Source organism: Aulonocara sp. 'chitande type north' Nkhata Bay, linkage group LG20, assembly GCF_057382095.1.
Source record: "Aulonocara sp. 'chitande type north' Nkhata Bay isolate Kocher_YH1m ecotype deep benthic linkage group LG20, A_spYH_male_GT1.1, whole genome shotgun sequence".
NCBI lineage: Eukaryota > Metazoa > Chordata > Actinopteri > Cichliformes > Cichlidae > Aulonocara > Aulonocara sp. 'chitande type north' Nkhata Bay.
In genome coordinates, this window is record NC_141363.1 from 22,058,658 (window position 1) to 22,081,477 (window position 22,820).

The 22,820-nt window shown below is 39.9% G+C and overlaps 1 protein-coding gene across 1 annotated transcript in view; it reads left to right on the forward strand.

Moving 5' to 3' along the window:
- plxna3 (plexin A3) overlaps positions 1-13,452 on the forward strand; it is a 140,956-nt gene extending 127,504 nt beyond the window's left edge. Inside the window, exons 24-38 of the mRNA XM_086276859.1 lie at positions 2,088-2,322; positions 2,401-2,543; positions 3,625-3,780; positions 3,925-4,025; positions 4,371-4,437; positions 4,726-4,872; positions 6,455-6,614; positions 7,910-8,013; positions 9,397-9,493; positions 10,906-10,983; positions 11,451-11,563; positions 11,851-12,020; positions 12,126-12,338; positions 12,845-12,995; positions 13,323-13,452. Coding sequence (XP_086132985.1) covers positions 2,088-2,322; positions 2,401-2,543; positions 3,625-3,780; positions 3,925-4,025; positions 4,371-4,437; positions 4,726-4,872; positions 6,455-6,614; positions 7,910-8,013; positions 9,397-9,493; positions 10,906-10,983; positions 11,451-11,563; positions 11,851-12,020; positions 12,126-12,338; positions 12,845-12,995; positions 13,323-13,418 — 2,031 coding nt within the window. The 3' untranslated portion in view covers positions 13,419-13,452. The remainder of the gene's footprint in view (positions 1-2,087; positions 2,323-2,400; positions 2,544-3,624; positions 3,781-3,924; positions 4,026-4,370; positions 4,438-4,725; positions 4,873-6,454; positions 6,615-7,909; positions 8,014-9,396; positions 9,494-10,905; positions 10,984-11,450; positions 11,564-11,850; positions 12,021-12,125; positions 12,339-12,844; positions 12,996-13,322) is intronic.
- The last annotated feature ends 9,368 nt before the right edge of the window (positions 13,453-22,820 follow it).

A 22,820-nucleotide genomic window follows, 5' to 3' on the forward strand; every position in this document is an offset into this window, starting at 1 on the left:
TCCAGACCTTTTAAGAGTTCATGTCTAATGTGCTTATTTCTCCACAGAAACGCCACCTATTTATTGTTTATGTCTTTGTTTACGAGGGGCAGCCAATGAGAAGAAAGCTGGCTTACAGGGAGAAATGAAAGACACCTAAAATGGCTTGTTTTAGCCAGTAGGTGAACTCAGTATGTGAAAAATAAGGATTATTTTGAACTGTGAATAATAGAAAGCTACTTTAGTACAGTGGAATTATAAAGCTGGATATGAGAATAATAGGTCTCACTCATATTTTTAAGGTTTTGAATACCTGTAAGTGGATTTGGCTTTTCTCCTCCATCTACCAGGATTCACTAAAGTATCACATGAAAAACAAGCCTAAAATAGCTTTGATGTGACTTTGTCTAAGTCATAGACACTGACTGTGTTTACATGGACTTGAGTATCCTGGCCGTGAACTACTTTTTGAAGGGAGAACAGAGACAGGAAGAGGAGGAGTAGGAGGATAAGGAGGAAAAGGAGGGGGTCTTTATAAAGGTGAAAGTCATTAAGTGCAGCCGCAGGGAGTCATGGGTAATTGGTTCAATATCACATATCATAGAGTGACACACACACGCACACAGAGTAATGTTTCCTGGACTTCAGAGGACATTGCACTGCCTTACACTCATTTCCTGAAGACTAAATTTAGCCCAAGCTTAACCATACATAACCGACAAATACGAAACAAACAAAAGCAAGAACATTTTCAGATATATAAGAAAAAAAATGTAATTAATAATAAGAAATAATCATTTCTTTACACATGAATGAGATACACACAGCTCAGCCTGTGGAAGAAATGAATAAACTCTTATCACTTATATGATTTACCTTATGGGGACTTTTTTGTCCCCACGTAGTGGTTTTGTACATACATTCATGTCCTCACAACACCATGTATACAAACACACACACACACACAGAGCTCTTCAAAGTGAAGTTGGTATCAATGAACAGAACCTCCTACGAGACAAACTATTGATATATTATTAAAAGTATCGATTATCATTTCAGAATGCCTCCCTCCCCTCCGGCGTCTGTTCATATCTTCTTTATCATTTATTTATCAGTTTGTTCATAGTACCTTCATCTGTTGTAGAATCGATATTAAAAGGCTGTAAAGAGGAAACACTTTAATGAAACATTAATACAAGAGACAACAAAGATAATGAAACACGTATAACATGAAGATCTATCTGTGTGTGTGTGTTTATACATTAACTGTATAATTTGTTACAATTTTGTCTCTTTAAAAGACTGAAAATCTGTATTCTCCTGCAACAAAGTATCATTACCAAAGTTACTGTGTAACATCTGCACAGTGGATGGCAGCATTTAAAACGTTACAGTTTTTCTTTAACCAAAGCTAAACTGTGTTAGTTATGAAGGATTTAACAGAGTAATTTAAGGGAGGAATTGTACTTAAAGCAGCAAAATGCCTCAATTCAGATAATTCCATACAGTTTTATTCATATTGTGCCAGTTCACAACAGCTTTATATTATAAACTGAATATTAGTGAATCACAACTATCGGACGGGTATAAACAAGCACATTAGCGTCACAGTTATGGGATCATAACTGGAATAAAATATAAGATATAAGATGTGCCTGTCTCCTGGACCCAAATTGGGAGCTGTTTCACAGGAGAGAGGCCTGATAGCAGACGACTGTGTCTCCCATTCGACTTTTGGAAACTCTAAATATCTCGAGCAATCCTACAGTTTGAGAGAGAAGTGCTCTAGTATAATAGTATGATATCATGAGGTCTTTAAGACATGATGATCATCCAGGACTTTGACAGCTAAAGGGTTTTAAATGTAACTCTGGATTTAACAGTTAAAATAGGCTAATATAAGAAAAATATGTGACTTTTTGATCACAGAGTCCATTTCATGAAGCTTTCATGACAATATGAGTCTTTATGGCACTTTGAAATAAGGTATGACAACTGTGAGATAATCAAAAGTAGATAAAAAGTTATGAAATTGATCAAAAGGGAAAAAAACTTTGATGTTGGGAGGTAACCGTGTCATAAACACGTTTTTGTTCTGTCTTCTGTAGATCTTGGTGGGTGGTCTGGAGTACTCCCCGGGCATGCTCCATATCTACTCCGACAGTGCCTTGACGCTGCCTGCCATCATTGGGATCGGAGCAGGCGGAGGCGTGCTGCTCATCGCGATCATCGCAGTGTTGATCGCTTACAAGAGGAAGACCCGTGATGCCGACCGCACGCTCAAACGCCTCCAGCTGCAGATGGACAACCTGGAGAGCCGGGTGGCGCTAGAGTGCAAAGAGGGTGTGTTCTGCCTTCCTTCCTTACCTCCAGTCCTTCCTTCTGTGGTGATTTGTTTTAATGTTCTTCTTCCTCTCGCAGCCTTTGCGGAGCTGCAGACAGACATCCAAGAACTTACCAATGACATGGATGGAGTGAAGATTCCCTTCTTGGAATATCGGACATACACCATGAGGGTCATGTTCCCTGGGATAGAAGAACACCCCGTCCTCAAAGAGCTTGACGTATGTACAATACGGCAGGATGTTCGGATCTTTGAGTCTCTGGATCCACAATTTTTCCCTGATCATAATAACAGGGTGTGGCAGCAAATCAGCCCACAGGTGGAAAGAATTTCCTAAACTTGGTGAACTATAATTTCCAGAGATTAGTTTTTCTTCCCTGATTATGGATTTATATTTAAATTAGTTCTGTAGATTATTACTGTTTTGTTTTTTTTTAGGTTTATTTCTATTTATTTCTATTTTTAAAAAAGACAAAATCTCCTTCTTTCAGGCTTAGACATTTATATTTGTGATCTTTTGTTTATATTTATTCTAATTTTATTTAGTTTAACCAGGTTTATTCAAACATTTTATGTTTATTCATATTTATTTCCCCTTTAGGTTTATTGAAATTTGTTTAGTTCTGTTTTCAGGTTTTGTTTTTGAACTTTGTCAGTTTTATTGAAGGTTATTCTCATTCATATCTTTAGGTTTATTGTCTGTTGTACAGATTTGTTCATCTTTTATTTTTTATTTTTTCACATTTTTTCCTATTTCAGTTTGGTTCTTTGTTCAGGGTTACTTACATTTATTATATTTGTTCAGGGTTACTTACATTTATTATATTTGTTCAGGGTTACTTACATTTATTATATTTGTTCAGGGTTACTTACATTTATTCCACATCTGTCAGGTTTGTTCATGTTTATTCAGGTTCATTCTGCTTTTGTCATCTGGTTGAGTTTATTGCTCTTTCCTTCTTTCATCCTCCGGGCTTATTTATTAAATCCATTTAAATTTCTGATGGTTTTTCAGATTAATAACCACTTGTACAAATTTAGTCTTTTTCAGTCCTAGCTTGGTTAACTTGCCTTGTTCTGATTTATTTCCACATGTTTAGGTCTTAGGTTTTGGGGGGTTGTTTAGGCTTTTTCTAGTTTATTTAGATTTATCAACTAAATAATGAATTTATATTTATATCACTGTGGATTTGTTGATGTTTATTTGGTTTACTGATGTTATCTTTAACCTCTGACCTGACCTCTTGGTGAGCGACTCTCTGTTTGTGTTTAAATAACTAAGTGCACATGCATCTGTTTAGTCTCCAGCCAATGTGGAGAAAGCTCTGCGTCTCTTCAGCCAGCTGCTGAACAACAAGATGTTCCTGCTGACCTTCATCCACACGCTGGAGGCTCAGAGGTCGTTCTCCATGAGAGACAGGGGGAACGTGGCCTCCCTGCTCATGGCTGCTCTGCAGGTATCTGTCACAGTGCTACAGCCTGCTAATTATGCTGGTTACTACACCTGTAGTGATAGCAGTAGAGGCTTGTAAACCTATTATGAGTTAAAAAAAATGTAAATAATTGCTGAGCGGTTTAAGTCTTTGTCTTTGCCTCTTCAGGGTCGGATGGAATATGCTACAGTGGTGTTAAAACAGCTGCTGGCCGACCTGATTGAGAAAAACCTGGAGAACAGAAACCATCCCAAACTGCTGCTGAGGAGGTGCGTTCCCTGCTGTTCACTTTAAGTTTGACTGTTTTCAGTGTGAGTGGGTGGTCACACCTGGAATATTAAAGCTGATCTGCTGAATGAATCCATGTCTGGCTGATTAACAGCCTGCACTGAATGTGTCGCATCCCATGTCTAAGAGCTACTTCAGAATAAAAGTCCTTGTTTATGAAGCCGGTGTAGCAGCCCTGTCTTTCCTCCTTCAACCCCCAAATCCCTGCCTCCTGCTCTCTAACTGACCTCATTAGGCTCTTCCTGTCCAATTTGATGTGACCAATCAGGAAAGAGCAGGAGTTAATGTTTTCACTAATGACCTCCGACCTGTATATATGTGTTTAGGACCGAGTCTGTTGCTGAGAAGATGCTGACGAACTGGTTCACTTTCCTCCTCCATCGATTCCTCAAGGTACACCATCCTCTCTGCTTTTTCCTTCCTTCCTTCCTACCTTTCCTCCTGCTCCCCCTAATTGACCTCATTAAAGTCTGCCTCTCAACTCTGAGCGTGACCAATCAGATCAGAGCTGCAGCTAATTTATTCATAGGGAATGAAGGGGATTGGCTTAAATCCCCCTGATGAGTTTTGAGGATTAAACTGTAGTAATAAACCTGGCTTTCCTCCTTCTCTTCTTTCCTCCTTTTAAAAAAAAAATCTCCCCTCCTTCCCTTCATTCCCTCCCCTCTTCCTGTCCTTCAGGAGTGTGCGGGCGAGCCTCTCTTCATGCTGTATTGTGCCATAAAGCAGCAGATGGAGAAGGGACCGATTGACGCCATCACCGGAGAAGCTCGTTATTCTCTCAGTGAAGACAAACTCATCCGACAGCAGATCGACTACAAACAGCTGGTAACGCACACGCGCACCCACACCAACCAAAATTAAATACAGCAGTTTGAGCTGTGACTGAGTGCAGCTGCGGTGAGAATAGACTGCTGGTTTCACCATATTTTGGTAGTTTTGTTTATTAGTTATAAACCACATTTCCAGCCTTAGCTTTGTCAAGTCATTCCTAGAGAAATTTGATGAAATAAAGCACACGGCCGTTTAAAAAAGACAAAAAACGCTACATATTTATTCACATTACTTTCCAGTTTAAAGATTTGCGGCTAAGGACATGTAAGCTTCAATCATACATCATCTTCACTGCAGTAACCCAAGTCCTCGTGGCCCATTGACGGCTAAATGCTAAACATAACAGCGTGTCCATAATAACACATTATACTGGAAACAAACTGGGTAATTGATTTTTGACTTGACCTAAACTAACTTCCCAAAAAAGCCATCTATTAAAAATATGCAATGACAAATGGAAATAATTAAATTTGTTAAAAAATCTTCTGTAGATATTTATGATTTTTTTAAATGAATTCATTAATTTAGATGCCTTGAATAATGAAGTGAAGCTCTAATGTGATGTTACCTCCATTAAATCTTTGTTTTATTGACAGGCACCTTCTGTATCATTGCCCAACAGAAAGGTTTTAAATGACAGCACGCCATGTCGGGGGTTTTTCAGTGAATAGCAGTGTTGAAATATGCAGTATAAGTTTATGCTATAGCAGCACGTTTAAGCCAGAGCTCTCAGTCTGTCGGCTGTCTTGCTTGTTTGTTCCCTCCACGTTTACCCAAGGTCAATCATTTGTGTTAATTTAACTAATTTAGACTTAATCTGTTAATAAAAATCAATTTCATAGAAAACAAATGCAATTTTTGTAATTGATAACCTCAAAACAAACATTTATATCACTAAATGAGGCAGTGCTTTCCAGAACAGTCTGTGTTACTCTTTAATTGCGTGCTATACGATATAGCTGAGTAGTGTGTGAGTGTATGAGTACAATATGTTTCTTATTTTAAATTGAAATACACAGCTGGCTACTGACTTGTTCCCCATAATTTTGCAGCAGGAACCAGCAGTGTTTTATTGGTACCTGATTCATACAATAAACTCACCCTGTAAATTGCAGGCTCCCTTATAACGTGTTACAGATGAGTCCTTTAACTCACCACAAAGTGGATTTTGTTGCGTTCACTGTATCCATAGCAACAAGCATCATTGAAGCACAGAAGCAGGATGTTTACGACCACTCGGCGTTGTTTTCTGTCGGGGGTCTGCGGCGAATGAAAGTTCAGTGTTTGACACACCAGCTGGGGATTATTATAAATTATGTGAAGGGCGTGTGTGTGTGTGTGTGTGTGTGTGTGGGGGGGGGGGGGGGGGGGGGGGGGGGGGGGAAGCATGTTAAGTCAGTGAGGGTCCTCGAAAAGACTGTGAGTGTGTGTGTGTGTGTGTGTGGTTAAAAATATCCAATTTAGCAGCCAGTGACGTTTTCCTCGCTGTGACAACACTGTGGTAAACACACAAGCAGCAGCTTAATAAAGTTTGGTGCAGACAGATGAGTCTCTGCTTTCTCTCTCGCCGTCTCAGACGCTGATGTGCATCCCCCCTGAGGGTGAAGTTGGGACTGAGGTGCCAGTGAAGGTGCTGAACTGCGACACAGTCACTCAGGTCAAAGACAAACTGCTGGACGCTGTTTACAAAGGAATCCCATACTCGCAGAGACCTCAGGCCGACGACATGGACTTGGGTAACTACTGACAGATATCCTACTTCAAGAAAAGGCGCAGACAGTATAAAACATGGATGCAGCTTTTCATCTGCAAAGTGCATTCTTTCTAATAGCCTGCAGGGGGCGACTCCACTGGATGCAGATAGAAGTATTGCTGTTTCAAAGTTGTCACTCAGTGTATGGCCTCCGTGCTGTTTCAAAGCCTAATTAAATAGAACATGAGATTATTTTGGTAATAATGGTCGTTACCGGAGTCACAAAGGTGGCTACAGTCGGGTACGTTCACTCGTTTATAACTTATGAAAGGACTTTGCTAACCAATGGATGACATCTCTGTGGCTGTGATGTGATTTTTACATAAACTTTGGATTAGCTCAGAAAATATTTTCTTGTTTAACAGCATAACATCTACAAGTCAATGTTGTTTTTCTAGTTTTTGAGACATAATTGCAATTGCTATATGTAAGACGCTACTGTTACTCAGTGAGTTTAACGTCACCATCACCACTCAGGTCCCGTCTTCAGCATGATGGGGTTTAATGTCCCCAACAACCCGCCAGCTGCTAGTTAGTCCCCAGTTACACAGGACTAAAGACCAGTTGGCAACTCCCTGGCAACCACTGTGGCTAGATAAAAATGTTTCCTTAACTGGTTGGCAAGCGGTTGGAGTTGCTGGTACTAAACAGGCAAAACTGGTGGCAACCGCAATGCAAACCAGAAAGAGGAAGCGTTAGCCTTCAAAGTAAAAGTTCCATCTTTTAAAATGGACTGTTACAGTTACACAGCACTACTTTTACTTCAGTTCCAGTTTGTATTGCACCTTTCACAGTTTTTCTGCATCTCAGCAAGTAGTTGAGCGATAATTTTATACAAGTTGCCTGCAGCAGTTGCTAGAAACCACAACCACTGTGGCTGGTTTTACCTAGAGACAGCACTGCTTACAAACCAGTCGGGGGATGCTAATTTATCCCTAGTGGGGGAAAAATAAAAAACCCTGTACCACCGAGTAAACAGTCACTACGCATGTGAGTTCTTGGTAAATGCAACTTCTGAGACACACAACACCTGCAAAATATACTTGTGTATCTAATAATTGTATTAAATTAGGTGAATACATGTATGAATGACAAAATGAGGAGAATAGGTCCCCATTCATCAGAATTTCAGTAAATAATAAAATGTCAGTAAAAATAAATCAGTTACATACTCCAGCAGAGAGTCGTCAAACTTAAGCCCAGTTCATTTAAAACACGACTGCAGTTCGGGGTTGGGTGGACAGTTCTCTGATCCTTTGTCTGTGCTCGTGATGTCAGAGTGGCGTCAGGGTCGGCTCACAAGGATCATCCTGCAGGACGAAGACGTGACAACTAAGATAGAGAGCGACTGGAAGAGACTCAACACGCTGGCGCACTACCAGGTACAGACGTGCATTTACTGCAGAGATCACCTGGAAGTTTGTTTGTTAGCAGTTTCATCCACATGAAACCTTTTAGTAAGAATATAATATTTTCTCCACATTTGAAACATTTTCAGTAAAGAAACTTTTAACTGTTTATCTTGTCTAGTTAACATAAATACCATTTATTATTATTTTCCCTATTTTTTATTCCTTTCTTTGTTCTTGTCCCACAGTGCTTTAATTCCCCTCTTCCCTTCACTCCTTGTATGTATTTAGTCTGTGTTTCTGTCCTCGGTCTGTCGGCTGATTTGGATTTCTGTACAGCCTACACCGTAACCTGCACAAGTGGCTGATGCTGCTGCCGCCAGTCACTTGTGTGCACGATGGAGACAAATAAAATGTTAGGAGAGTGGTATTCACACGTTTTTCCCAAACACTCCAGCAAAAAGTATCCTGAACATCACAGCTGGAATCAATGGTGCTTAACAGACCAATCACAATTGTCGAGAGCTTTAAAAGTGCAGTTACATTTCTACCAGCAGCAGGTCGGGTTATGTCTCCACTATACAGTAAAAAGGAAGGTAGTGTTCATATTTCCACTCCTGATTTTAGCACCATTGTGTTAATAACTGAAGACCTTATGTAAGATTACATATAAGTCTTTCATTAATAGCTTAGTGGAATTCCTGACTTTTGCACACTAATGGGAAACATTGCTTTGTTACAGAAACCAGCCGAACATGTTGTTTGGTGAAAAGAACAGATGTTTTACTTGAAGAAGTCAATAAATCTTCTCAGTTTTCTTTCACAAATACAAGAAAGAATTGAAAATTAGACAGTTTGAAACTACTGACAACCACAAGCCAAACCTTTGAACCCAGACAGCACCAAAGCTTTGATTTACGTAACATTATCCAGGAAAACTCTTATATTTAACATAATGTAATGGAACATACTATATAGTATAAGGAAACATAAAATTCTATTGCATGAAGTATTGTGATATAGTGTAACATAATGTAATCTAATATACATACAGTATAAGATCATTTTGAGGATTAAGAAGACTGTTGAAGATGTAATAGAATGAAAGAATGGTCTAATGTAAGTATACAGTCAGTCCACTTCATAATACTTAAACGGCACTCGTAAAATGACTGTGCAGCTGCAGATTGAAAACATTTCCTCTTGCCGATTTATTAAAATCTCAGCGGCCTGTGCACCCTCGCTCTCTGTTTGAGCTCCGAGCAAGTTCGTGTTCTTCATCAGCTCCTGCAGCGGCACGTGTGGATTTTATCAAGATTGTGGACGGGATAAGAATCGACTGGCTGAACGGATAATTAGTCAGCTGATTGATGGAGCGATTGGCTGACTAACTGATGTTTCACTGTGCATTGCTAGGTAACAGACGGCTCCGTGGTGGCGCTCGTCCAGAAGCAGGTTTCTGCCTACAACATCGCCAACTCCTTCACCTTCACCAGATCGCTGAGCAGATACGGTACTGAGCGCGCTCGCTCACACACACACACACACACACACACACACACAGTTATTAGGTTTTCTTGCTGGCCAGTTCTGCATCGTGTTTTATTGGCAGGGTTAATGGTTTCCAGACTTTTCATATATCAAATGCATCATTCTGGTTTATTTCACCTGACTGTATTTCCCGTTTCTATTACCTCCTCATAGGTCATGCAAACTTTTCATTCTCTACCACATTGCACATATTTCAAGAAATGGAGGAAAGTTTAATTTAGCAACAGTCCAAACATTTTTTTAACTGCAATTTAACATTTGCTGTACTGCCTGTACACGCTGCAGAAATGCCAGCATATCTGTTTTTAACAAACCTGAGGTAGCCTGGAGTCCTTCAAGTTTCAAGGTTATCATGACTGCCAATGGCATCGCCCGCTTGGACTGAATCCGCCACAGTATTAACACTGTGGTGGACTGCTGGCTCTAAAAGCAGCTCAGTGCATCCATTCAATTTGCTTATAAATCAAAGTAATGAGGGTTTGAAACGTCTTCACAAACTTAAAGAATGCTTTATGGTTCCTCCTTCTTCTGGTTTTTAAATTCGTACCATGATCTGGATTACTGGTAACCTGTACGGACAACCCAACCTCTACAGGAAGTCTCTCTCTTTTGTGTTTGAGCACAGCAGGAACTAGCAACTATCAAAGTTAGAAGAACGGCGTTTTTAGTCTTTAGTCTTTTGATATGAGTATACGGTGATTGATTTAGACAGTGTGGCAACACCATCAATCACCATCTTCAAACATGTTTTTAGGAAACAGTTGGCTCCAAAACTGGAAGCAAACACAGAGGATTGGACCGACAGTGAAGTGACAGAGAAAATCTAACACGATATTCACTCATCAAAATGAATTTTTTGTTCTCATGTCTTCTCAGCTTGCTACCTTCAGTGTCTGCCCACAGCTAGTTAACGTGAAGAGGAAATAAATGTATTTAACACGTCTGAGAGTCACAATAACTTTGGAGGTGGAAAGTAAAAGTTAGCACAACTCACTGAGACGCTACAGACGAATTAATGGGGAACACAGCAGTCAGAAATAATAATAATCTGAGATTGATTTAATCCATAACACTTGCGAGATTACAGCGTTTACATTCCGTTGGTGAAAATAAATTTTACACAGATGTATTTTTGAGGGCGTTACAAGTTATACAGATGTGGTTTGTTGGAAGTTATGCACAATGACTGTTTACCTTTATAGCTATAGCAGCTGTGTGGAAAACAGTGAAAGTTTAGTTTATATCCAGGCCAGATGTTGTTGTTCAGTTCTCACCATTAAAGCACAGTATTGACTCACAAAATCAGTGTTCAGCCTCTTCTTTTCTAACCAGATGACTAATCAGGAACATCTTTCTCTCTGTTTGTGCCATCAGAGTCTTTACTGAGAACATCCAGCAGTCCCGACAGCCTGAGATCCAGAGCTCCAATGATCACCCCAGACCAGGAAACTGGTAATATGGCAGCAGATATACTCAGATATAGTAACTTTCTTTACATTAGGATACATCTGTGGTGTTTTCATGTGTTAGACCTTTAAGTTTGTTTCAAAGATGCTGTGAAAGATGAACAGGATTCATTGCTTGTGTTGAGACAGCATTACATTTAACTTCTGTGACAGCACAGTCATGATCTTTGATATACTTGGACGTTTTGTCTATCTCAGACAAAAACTCTGCCAAGAAAAAGGAAATTATATTATCTAGATACCAAAAATGATAATATTGGAGTTCTATAGTTAATGAATAACACCTGAAATAAAGTTTGACACAGGGTACCTACAGAGTGATGCCAGTTTTTGGCAAATTTGCAGGTAATTGCTTCAAATAAATTGATAATAAACCAAAGAAAGGAGTAAAACTGAGACTTCTGTGGCTTCTGGAAAACTGGGATTGGTAATCGAGCCTTTGTGTCTTTCCAGGAACTAAACTGTGGCACCTGGTGAAAAATCATGAGCACAGCGACCAGAGAGAAGGAGACCGTGGCAGCAAGATGGTTTCTGAAATCTACCTGACCAGACTTCTAGCAACCAAGGTACCTCAAACAAAACAGCACAAGCCTTCACAGATGTCAGTGTGGGGCTTAAGATTAAAGTTACAGTAATGCCTTAAAGTATGGCTGTAATAATCATCTTCATTGTACGCAGAGACTGTAGTTTCAGAAGATGTACATTTTGTATATTATAATCTAGTTTAATTAAAATAGGTAAAATGTTAATTTTAACCTTCTGAATTTGTCCAATGTTTCTGGTTAATGATCTTTTTTTTCTATTATCTAATTTTTAAATATTTAAACCTTTGTTTTGGTCCTCGCACCAACAGGGGACGCTGCAGAAGTTTGTGGATGACCTGTTTGAGACTGTGTTTAGCACCGCCCATCGTGGCTCTGCACTCCCATTGGCCATAAAATACATGTTCGACTTCTTAGACGAGCAGGCCGACAAACGACAGATAACTGACCCAGACGTCCGACACACCTGGAAGAGCAACTGGTGAGAGAAAGTTGCTCAAGAATGTGGATTTTAAAAAAATTATAAGGTAAAGTCACAGCTGTTTAAATGTTTTTTTAAAAACATCTCTTTTCTCTGTTCTTGCAGCCTTCCTCTCAGGTTCTGGGTGAATGTTATTAAGAATCCTCAGTTTGTGTTCGACATCCACAAGAGCAGCATCACCGACGCTTGCTTGTCAGTCGTCGCTCAGACCTTCATGGATTCCTGCTCGACGTCTGAACATCGGCTCGGCAAAGACTCTCCATCCAACAAACTGCTCTACGCGAAGGACATCCCCAACTACAAGAGCTGGGTGGAAAGGTAGATAGCACGCTAACTTATTAACTAATACATCCTGTGTAAAGCAAGTATCTAACGTGCTAATTAATTTATATATTTAAGAAAAATAAATGAGTGAGCTGGGTTTAGGTGTAAATAACCAGTTAACTAACCTGCTAATATTAGCTGATGCCCTATGACAAGAAAGTGACTGATCAATATAACCTGTCAGAATTAATATGTTAAAGTAGCTACTACAGCTTAATTTACATTCTGAAGAGCAGAACTGTAGAAAGAAAGAAAGAAGAAAGGCTTGCAGAGACTGAGACTCTTGCCTTATTAGAATAATAGTATGGGGTCATAATCACATTAATTAGTGCTGATAATTAATAAGGCCTGCTCATGCAAAATGTAAAAATATTACACCATTAGAGCTGGCGACTTGGGTAATTATCCTGGTAAATTAACCCAAAAGCTACACATTAACTTGCTGATGCAGTTAAAGTCTGAAGTTAGTCACCACAGCTAACTTTGTCTGTGTCCTTCAGGTATTACAGGGATATAGCCAAGATGCCTAGCATCAGCGATCAGGACATGGACGCATACCTGGTGGAGCAGTCCCGACTCCACGGAAATGAGTTCAACACACTGAGTGCACTCAGCGAGCTCTACTTCTACATCAACAAGTACAAGGAAGAGGTGAGTGAGTTAGTAACTTTGAGGTTTGACATTGGCATTCGCTACATGACTGATGTTGTAAAAGCAACTAACACGACCTTCCAGTTCTTTGGTTCCCCTTAAGACTTGCCTCATCAACTTACCTTACATGGCAGTAAAATAATAAATCAGCTAGTCATCCAACCCTGACCTTGAGCAAGACGATCCTTTCCCACATCCTCTGAACCACTCGTAGCACCTCTATCAAAATAACATTTTCACTGATGCACGAACAAGTTTGTTTATATCAGGGACATGAAGCAATACCCTTAGCTGATATCATTTCTTCTGTTTTTCCCGCATGTGCAGATCCTAACAGCACTGGACCGGGATGGGTACTGTCGCAAACACAAACTGAGGCACAAACTGGAGCAAGCCATCAATCTGATGTCTGGAAGCAGCTGAGAGAAGGGGAAGGATGAATGGACTGATGGATTGATGGATGGGGGGGGTGGGGGGCGTGGGAAGATGAATGGGGGAGGGGGAAATGAGGGCATTTGGTTTTTCTGAACTGTTTAAACAGTCAGCCGAACTGCTCCATGTTGGACCGAACTGACAGCCGCAGCTCCAGTTGCATTAGCAATCAATCTATCAGTAATTTATTTGTCAGTTGATGGATTGATTGACTTGAAGATCGACTGGCTGGGTGGGACCCCAACTACCTCCATTTGGTGGATTTTTGGGGTGGAAAATTGATTTCCAAACCGATGCGGATACATTTACTATGGAACTTTGAGTCATTTGGGGGCAAAAAATAACCCTTCTAGATGCATCTGTCGGTTTGGATTTGATTTTACTGCAAGCAGGGATCAAACAAAGGGGATGTAGCTGTGGGCTAAAGACTGTGTCACGTTTCTCCGAACAGTGGATGTGACGTGAGAACAAAGTGACCTGACTTCAGCTTGCTTCGGAACTTAACAGGTGCTTGGTTGAAAGGTCGGATCAAGTTTCCATGAAAGCTACAGACTACACTTTGAAAAGCTTGTTCTGTCTGAAGGATCAAGAAACTACGCCTATGGTCAGACAGTCACAGGAAAAACACAACAGGCTGGATTGAACTTTAAGAGCCTCATCATAATCTGAACAAGTCCAGGGCTAAGTCAAGGCCTACCACAGAGGTTCAAAGCCTCTTTACTGATGTCGTAACTTTGGACCACTTATCCTCAACCATACCCTTAGCATTGTCTGGAAGAATCCACTGTAAGGAAGTCAGGTCAGAACTTGAGGCTGGAAGCGACAAAGTCAAGTCACCGATTTGGAATATCTGACCCTACCGTGGACTTTTTTGGATTCAGTTGGTTGTTTTAAGCTTTAATGAAGAAGACGAAAGCAAATAAACTAAATGTCCAATAAACCGATGGCTTGACCTTAACTTGAAATCACTGGATGCTAAGAGGATTTGGACATAGAGTAATAAGGACTCTGAAGGGAGATGATATAACCTTGGACTTGTTCGGCCAAGCCTCGTCAGGATCTAAATGTTTCTAAGTTGCTGTTTAAATAACCACTCGATTCTCTGGACAATCACTCTATACCACAGCACACTGAGCCCGATGCCTACTGACAGACCAGTACCTGTGTCCATAACCGTTTCCCGTCCTCCCTCTTTTCTTCACAGTCCATCAAAAGTTTACCTCCTAATTTTCCTCGTCCTACTCCTTCTCTACCTTCCTTTTCTTTCCTTCTTCGCTCTTTCTCCCCACCTTTGATTCCTGCTCGTCCTCGACCCTCGACCCTCCATCATTGGTCAGTCATGCTGGCCTCTGGCCATCCTACTGGCCAAGAAGACTCTTTAGTAATGTACTGCCCGACCAATCAAGACTGTGGAATTCGCCAGAATTGTGAATAATTTACTAGAAGTGAATATAAACGAATATAGCATTACGTTTTGAATACATTCCAGCACAGGCACACAGGCAAGGTCTGTAAATAAGTAGGTTGACTGTAGAATTTTTCAACAGAAAAAATCTCCAAAAGTGGAGTAACAGGCATTTTTCAGGCCCACAAGAACCTAGACGCTGGGGTCCTGGATACAAACTTTGACGTTTATTGGTGCAGCGCTTTATCGACAGACCTTGCACATACATATACAGCCATGCTTTACAGCACCATGCTAAACATGCCCAGGGGGAAATACTGTGCAGAGCTACAAGCCCAGTGCCATGTAAAGACCGGACCGGATCACATCAGAACTGGACCGGACTTGGACCAAATCCGGACTGAAAACAACCCGGAATAGAATTTTAGCCGGACCGGACTCAAGAACTCTTAAGACTTGTGGCCATAATTGTAAACAACAAAAAAAAAGAAAGATAATAATGATGACAAAGTATAAAAAAAGAATACAAAAGAAAGGAAAAAAATATTGAAATGTTAACATGTAATAAGAACTTTGTGGATTTGACGGTATGGATTTTAAAGAGCTGAACTTGTATACTGAACGTTATGCTACATCAGAATCTGGAGGAAGAGCAAGAGCCAGGAGGCAGAGCGACGGTTCAAGCCAAACCAAGACCGTCCCCTCACCATCGGATCAGGCCCAGACCCAACCAAACTGGATTCAACTGGAGTCTGTTGTGTTAGAAGCTCCGTATGTGGAAGATGAGGAAACAAACTGAACTTTTTGGTGCTTTTATTTGCCAAACTGGTTGTTTGTTTGAACAGATTTCCAGAGCGGCATTGGATGGAGGTTTGTCCTGAAGGTTTGGGTAGCGTTATAGGCAGCGCTTCAGATGGAGTCTGAGCTTTTGTTGCCTCATCCAGGGCTTTCACACACCTAAGTTCTAAAACCTTACAAGTAAAAATTATGCTCATGAAGAAGTTTGGAACTACTGCAACTCAGAAAAGCTCTGTGTGAAAAGCTCTTATTCTCTGTGTGAACGTCGGCCTTTCCAACATGGCAACAATGCACCCTTCAACCTCCCAGTCCCACCTGTGTGGTAGAACATTTTCACATCATGAAACTGGCTTGTAAATATTGCCCAAAGGTCAGTTTGGGATGTAGTTTGATTGCATAGGTATTTGGCCTTTTGAAAACTAAAAACACAAACTAACCTCTACTCAACAATGATTTGAGGCAGATTTTAATCTTCTAGTTCTGTCGAACTATATGACATCCAGCAAACAACTTGCACCAGAACTGGTCAGTCAAAACTAATGTTGTGTAAATGTGTGCCAGTGGAAGACTGGTATGTATTTTTTTGCTTTCCCCTTTTAAATAAGATGCAAACTGCTTCAGGGCCTTTCACGTTTAAGCTTCTAACAGGAACAAGATTTTAGGTCCTCAACTTTTTTGGTGTGTTTAAATATAGTTCAAAAACCAGAAAAGTTCTTGCATATTTCTGCCAACTTACAGCTGATTGCCAGAAAATGTCATTAATGTTAATGTATAAAAAAAATGTTTGATGAGAGGTTTGACTGAATGTAGACCGTAAAGTGTAGACCATTTTTATACACAAGAGGAAAACTAATAGGTAAAAAAAAGTTGTACACACACATGGTGTTTGTAGATTTAAATTGAGAATGAGAAATAACCCAGAAAGCATATCTTTAGCGTAAGATGGTGTCCAGGTTAGTAACCTGCAGGTTAGTCCTATATGCAAACCACAGAAAGCCTGAAACATCAATGGTTTTACCAAGCTGTGAAAAAAAACTCAACGGGGTTGTCAAAACTTAAAGCCAGTTTTTTTGCGTGAAAATGTTCTTCCACCATGAAGCATCTGTCTTTTGGCTCTCTGCGATGCCATAGAGCAACCAAGCACCTTTTGTTTTTTCTTTCTTGCTGATGTTTCACTGTCGTTTGAATCTTTGGGGCCAAAAGGACCTGAGTGAGGGAGGGAGGATTGAGGAAAAGGAGGAAAGGGTCCTGATAAAAGACTGCCTTTAAGATGATTAATTGTAGAACAGGGAGGGAAGCCACTACCATACCAATACCACTGTTCACCAACCTGTATGTGTGTGTGTGTGTGTGTGTGTGTTTTCCTGCTGCTGCTGCAGTGGAAACTCAGCCATTAAATCACTGATCGTATCTGCAGCTCAATTAAAAATCTTTTTCTTTGTAGTTGCACCGTTTAAATCACCTGATCTGTATCTTTGATGCATTTGAAATCTCAAATCAGATCTCCAGTCTTTTTGTAAAAAAAATAATGAAAATCTCAGCTCACCCTTTAAACTCAAAGTCATCAAGAACAGATAAATCGGATATAATTCAGCGCATCGTGTTTGATCAGGCTTCACCTTTCTGTTGATGCGATGAGGTGGAGGAGAGAAGAAAACCAGCGAATACTGAAAAAAAAAAAGGTGCTGGGTGATGCATATAAACTGTAGGGCAGGAGTAAACTCCCTCTGCATGCTGAAAAGTGAGGAAGAGGAGAAATTACTGTTGAACTGCAGAGAGAAGGGGTATTTTTGTGCCAAAAGGTGAAAAAGAAAACCTGAATTCCTTCAAATGTAAATAGGAGAAATAAATGTTAGAGTAACACGGGAGGTTGAGGATGAAAGCGGGAGGTCAGATTCTCTTTTTGCATGCTAAAGTGTGAGGAGGAAGGATGGAGGGAGATGCTGCCGGAATACTGAGAGGGAGGAGAGAGGGAGAATACTGATCAGGCCGAAAAAAGATGGAGGCAACGTCATCCATCAAACCGACTGGGGAAGGAAAGGTCTCTGAGAAGAAGAGGAGGCAAAAACGCTCCATGCTCATTTCAGTTACTTGTGCGAACGTAAAGTTCATTATAGAGAGAAATCAGAGGATGGAAGGTAAAAGTTTTAGGGGCAGGAATGACTAAAGGTGTGCAGGGGCAAATACTAAAGACTGTTTCTGTTATACCTGCACTCCTAGTGTCATGGCAATAGTTGCATAACATGAATCTGTTTTTAGCATTGGTGCCAATGTAGCTTTTTTATGTTAGCATGAACATTAAACAGCACAAGATGTGACTTTAAAATTATAGCTTTTTAGTTTTATGCTGTTTAATGAGATACCCTCAAATTACCAGAACTGACCAGACCATCATCTCAGCAGCTCAGCCCCCCTCTGCTGATCATACTTACACGTGGATAAACAAATGAGCGATTGGCTAGCTAGCATGTCAAGAGCTGGCAGTTTGTAGCACGCTAATTACATGTTGCATTTTCGTCTGGGCAAGGACTGGTTTGTGGCAGAGACATTACAAGAAATCTCCTGCAAAAAGTCCTGAAAAGATCAGCTGTTGATTGGCACTTTCGGATCAATGAGCCTATCAACAGCCACACTATGATAACTATGATAACTACTTACTGTAGCAGAAAGGCTGGATCTACTTAAAGCAGTTTTTACAGATTTAAGTTGTGGTTCCCTGCATGTAGTTTTTATGCTGTCATAGGAATTAATGGTGGGACTGTCTCCACGTTTAATTTAGGGGCTTCAACATAATTGCCTATAGGAGTTTCCAAGATGGCTGTCACAACTTGCTTCTAGAAGGAGTTTTCTTGTGGTTGAGTAGTTCGCCAATTTGTATTTCTTTGTTGTTTGTCCAGAAAAAACAATCCTCATGCTAATTGCAGATATTAAGCTGAGTTGCTATGACTAAAAATTCCTATTGGTAGCCTTAAATTGTGGCAACGAAAATAACAGATTTATTTTACATCATGCATTCATGAATTGCCATGAGACTGAGCTCATGATTTTATTTCCAGATGTTCCATTTGCACCAAGGCCAATATTCCACTTTTCTTTGATACCTGAATCCTGCTTTTAGTTGGGCAAACCAACGAATGGTAATGGAAGCATTTCGTCCATGAAGCTCGGGCTCGTCAGATGTAGTGACACTCTTTCCTGGTGCAGCACTGAACGCATCTCACAAACTCCTGAGAGGTTCCATCTGATGTCAGCCGCCAACAGACTTCGATACAACGAATACTAGCAAATAAAGTGAATAGGAAAAGAAAACCTTTACAATCAAGTTTAAATTCAGCTGGGATAAAACGATGCTTGGGTGGGTTTCCACTGTGGTAGCAAGAATGTGTGTGTGTACATTTTAACATCATGTCCATCCTCTGAACACACACGTGCACCTGGGAGGAGGCAACAGAGACTGAAGGAGAGCGAAGTTAAATTCCTGTGACAACAAAACAAAAAACAGATTGATTTACACCCTGTTTTACGTGCATCCATCCACACACACACACACACACAACTCAGCGTTTTTAACATTCTCCAGTGGTGAGATATTTATTATTTTTGTTTTAATTTATTTTTTACAATGGGTTATATTTATTGTTGGAGGATGTAGACAGTTTTATTAGTTTGTACAGCGTTAAAGCAGAAGGAAGAGCCCAACAGCATCAGACGTTAATTGCGCACACACACACACATATATACACACACACACACACACACTTTAACAGGTCATAAAACAGTCCATGTGCAGCCTGGGAAACAGCCAGAACTGTTGGTCACACTTCATATTCATTCTTGCCATTTTAATTTTTTAACTCATTACTTGTTTCCTGCATTTATGTCCAGTTTAAGAGCAGTCAGAAACAGGACGTGTCGAAAAACATTGAGAAATGTGACAAATCGTTCTGGTTCAGTCGGTCATTTCCCATCGTGCACATAGTCAATTCATCAAATCCATCCGTCTGTCTGTTTCCTCTCAGCCTGGAGTTATTAACCAAGAAGGAGGCAGAGAGACTGATCAATTTTATTGATCAGAATCGCCCATCAGACTCACTTCACTCACATGGCGAACCGTCTGACGAGTTGTTGAATCGTTCGACTCCTTACCAGACGATGTTCTTAAGGAGTTTTAAAAGCAAAGAAGGGGTTGGGGAAAGACATCAGCAGGGAAATGGAGCTCTCCCACTGAAGATCAATTGACAAAAATACATTTAGTATAATGGTGTTGTTCTTATTTTTGACAGAAAATAAACAAGTTGATTTAATGTTTATCATTTTGTATTTTTTCTTAGGAATCTCTTATTTGAAACTAGTTGCTCCATTCATCGTATTCTTACTGTACACTAATCCCCCATTGGTTAAAAAATGGATTTTTCTATTTTTCTGTTATATTTCCATCCATTGTGTTATTTCGAAGAATTGGATTTGAAATCAGTGCTAGAAACTACAAAAATGTCCCCTTCAAACCTAATGAAGAGTTTATCGTCCATCTGTAATGGAATCAATACCCAATGAAGAGTTCGACATATTTATCAGATTCTTTGGAAACAATCAGGTGACCACGGAGAACAAATCCACTTTCATATTATGTATTGTTTATCATTTAGATGAATCTGACCATAATTCTTAACTTTCTGGGAAATCTCTCAACCAACAATTTATCATTAATGGTATCTTAAGATGCAAGTCACATTGTAAAGCTTTCATTGAATTCCTGTGGGAAAAAAATCCATTTTATACTAATGGTAGATTAAACTCAATGGTATAACTGCCATTAATAATCTGCGGGAGGTTCAGTAATCAGCAGCAGAAGTAGGTCAGAGAGTTTCCCTACAGAAAACTTGCACTGACCTCCCATTGGAAATCAATGGGAGCTGGCTGACCCCACCTCATTAGGCCCCTCCCACCCCTGCAGACTCCAGACAGACAGTTGGGTGACTGACAGACGAGTTGAGCCAACAGCGGATCCCAGCGGGCTTCATTGTACCATAGCAACAGCGAATCACTGGACTCCCCTCTGAGCTCAAACGGGGGGGTCAGATGTCTTTATTGTACCATAATATGATTATTATTACTACAGTTATAATTATTATTAATATTCTGAGCGGAGGCTTCTTGGTTGCTGTGCCATCAGGATCCACAGCATTCAAATAAATTTTATCTATAAGCACTTTCAGAATATAGTCCTGGATTTTAAACACACAGTCCAAAAGTCCTCGTCTGGGTCCCTGAACCACCAGTCGAGAAGCGCCGCTCACACTGGATCTTGTGTCTTAGTTCAGGATCTGATTGTTCATTCAGGCGGTGTTTGGGGTGCTGCGAGCGTTGGATCATGAGGCTTCACCAAGCAAACTTTGATAAATCCCTGTCATTATTTATTAGGAAGCTGACGGTGAATCTAGTTTATGAATCACGGCCGGATGCCACATATTATTATGACTAAAATTTGGTAGAGCTGCAATTTTTGAAGTTCAATAGCAGCTGTCTCATGATAATTATAAAAAGATATAATCAAAAATGCAAGATGTTTATTGTACAGGGCATGGCTGTCAGCATGACTGTAGATGTCATGTATAGCTCTTTTTTAGATATATAATAAATATATAACCTAAAAAAACAGGTGACCATGCGCGACAGTCCAAAAATCACATTATTTCATTAGTAATTACACATAAATGTAAGATTTAAACATTTTACTTTTACAAAATAAAAACATTCCCTTTTAACCATCTGCCACAAACAAATTAATACTTTTTGTCCTCCACCATTATACTCATTTTTTTCAGTTTTGGCTGGAAATAACCTGTCACAAAAACCAATGATAGGCTTCTTTCAGTATTTATGTGTTATGTTTTTAGATTTTCACAAACTGTCACAACTTTCAAGCAATCCTGAACTTTTCTGCTAATTTCTTACATGTTTACAACATTCAGATTAACTGCTAATTGAGGCACCTAAAACTTTACTGTACAACTAAACGCAGTCGTGTGCTGAGGGAAACGTATTTGTCCAATGAAATTGCGATTGCAATATCTTCTCACTTAGTTTGCTGTTTTTTATAGCTTGAAGTTCCTGTTTTGGTCCACTGTGTGGTTAGGTTTAGAATAGGATCATGGTTTGGGTTTAATCCTGTCACGATGTTAAGCGCATTAAAAATGTCTCCATTTCTAAATTACCCAAATAACTGCCCAGTCAGTAACTGTAGAGCTCATGAAACCCAGTGAGGGCTTCTGCTTGGAGGTGGCTTAAAGCAAAATCCAAGTTGTAGTGCGAGAAATCTAAAAAATGTAGTAAGAAGGATAGTTTGATGTCGTCTTTGTTGTGAAAATTAAAAGAACAAACAAAAGGATTTATCATGTTGCCTTATCAGCATTTATCACCTGTTTATATTATTTCCAGCCTCAACAAACCTTCTGGTCAATCATTCCAGACCAGTTTCCTTTAGAAATGTTTTCCCATCAAACACAAAGAAAATGGTATTGAAAGTATCCACACACAGTCTCGGTTGTAGCTTGACTGAAGTGAGGAGATGAATTATTTCAAATGCAGGGATAAAATCCTGCAATGCAATTTTCAGAATAAATGAATAAAAACAGAAAAATAGAAGATATGAAACCAAATGTAACAAAACACACAAAATACTATAATATAAACATATCTCTTCAGCAGGTCTTTACATTTTCTCATAACCAGCTGACCTTCTTTTCATATGCAACACAAAGAATGTGTGAAACTACGAAACCCACCATCGAAGCCTCCTGATCTGCCGCCAGCAGCTCTGCAGCGCTGCCGTTCATCTCTCTGCCTGGAAAAACAGTTTTTGTTCTGTTTGAAAACTAAAAACGCAGAAATACATGTCGCCTTGATGCAGCGCTTTCCAGGATGTATTCAGGGCCCATTTTTTGAGACCATTTGCCATTGCCTTGTTTTTATTTGTCATTTTTGCTGAATTAAAATGTAATGATGACGATGATGATGAATCTTCATGTAATAGCCTGTGTCAGTTTTTATATCATTGCCATTGCCTTCTGCTGAGTTTGTATATTTGTGTGATTTCACTAAAGTGTAATGGAAAAGTTGAACTGAAGTTTGGTGTTTCTTCTGGTTCTGCTCGGGGGGACGGAGTGTATATAGTGTGGAAACATCAAAAA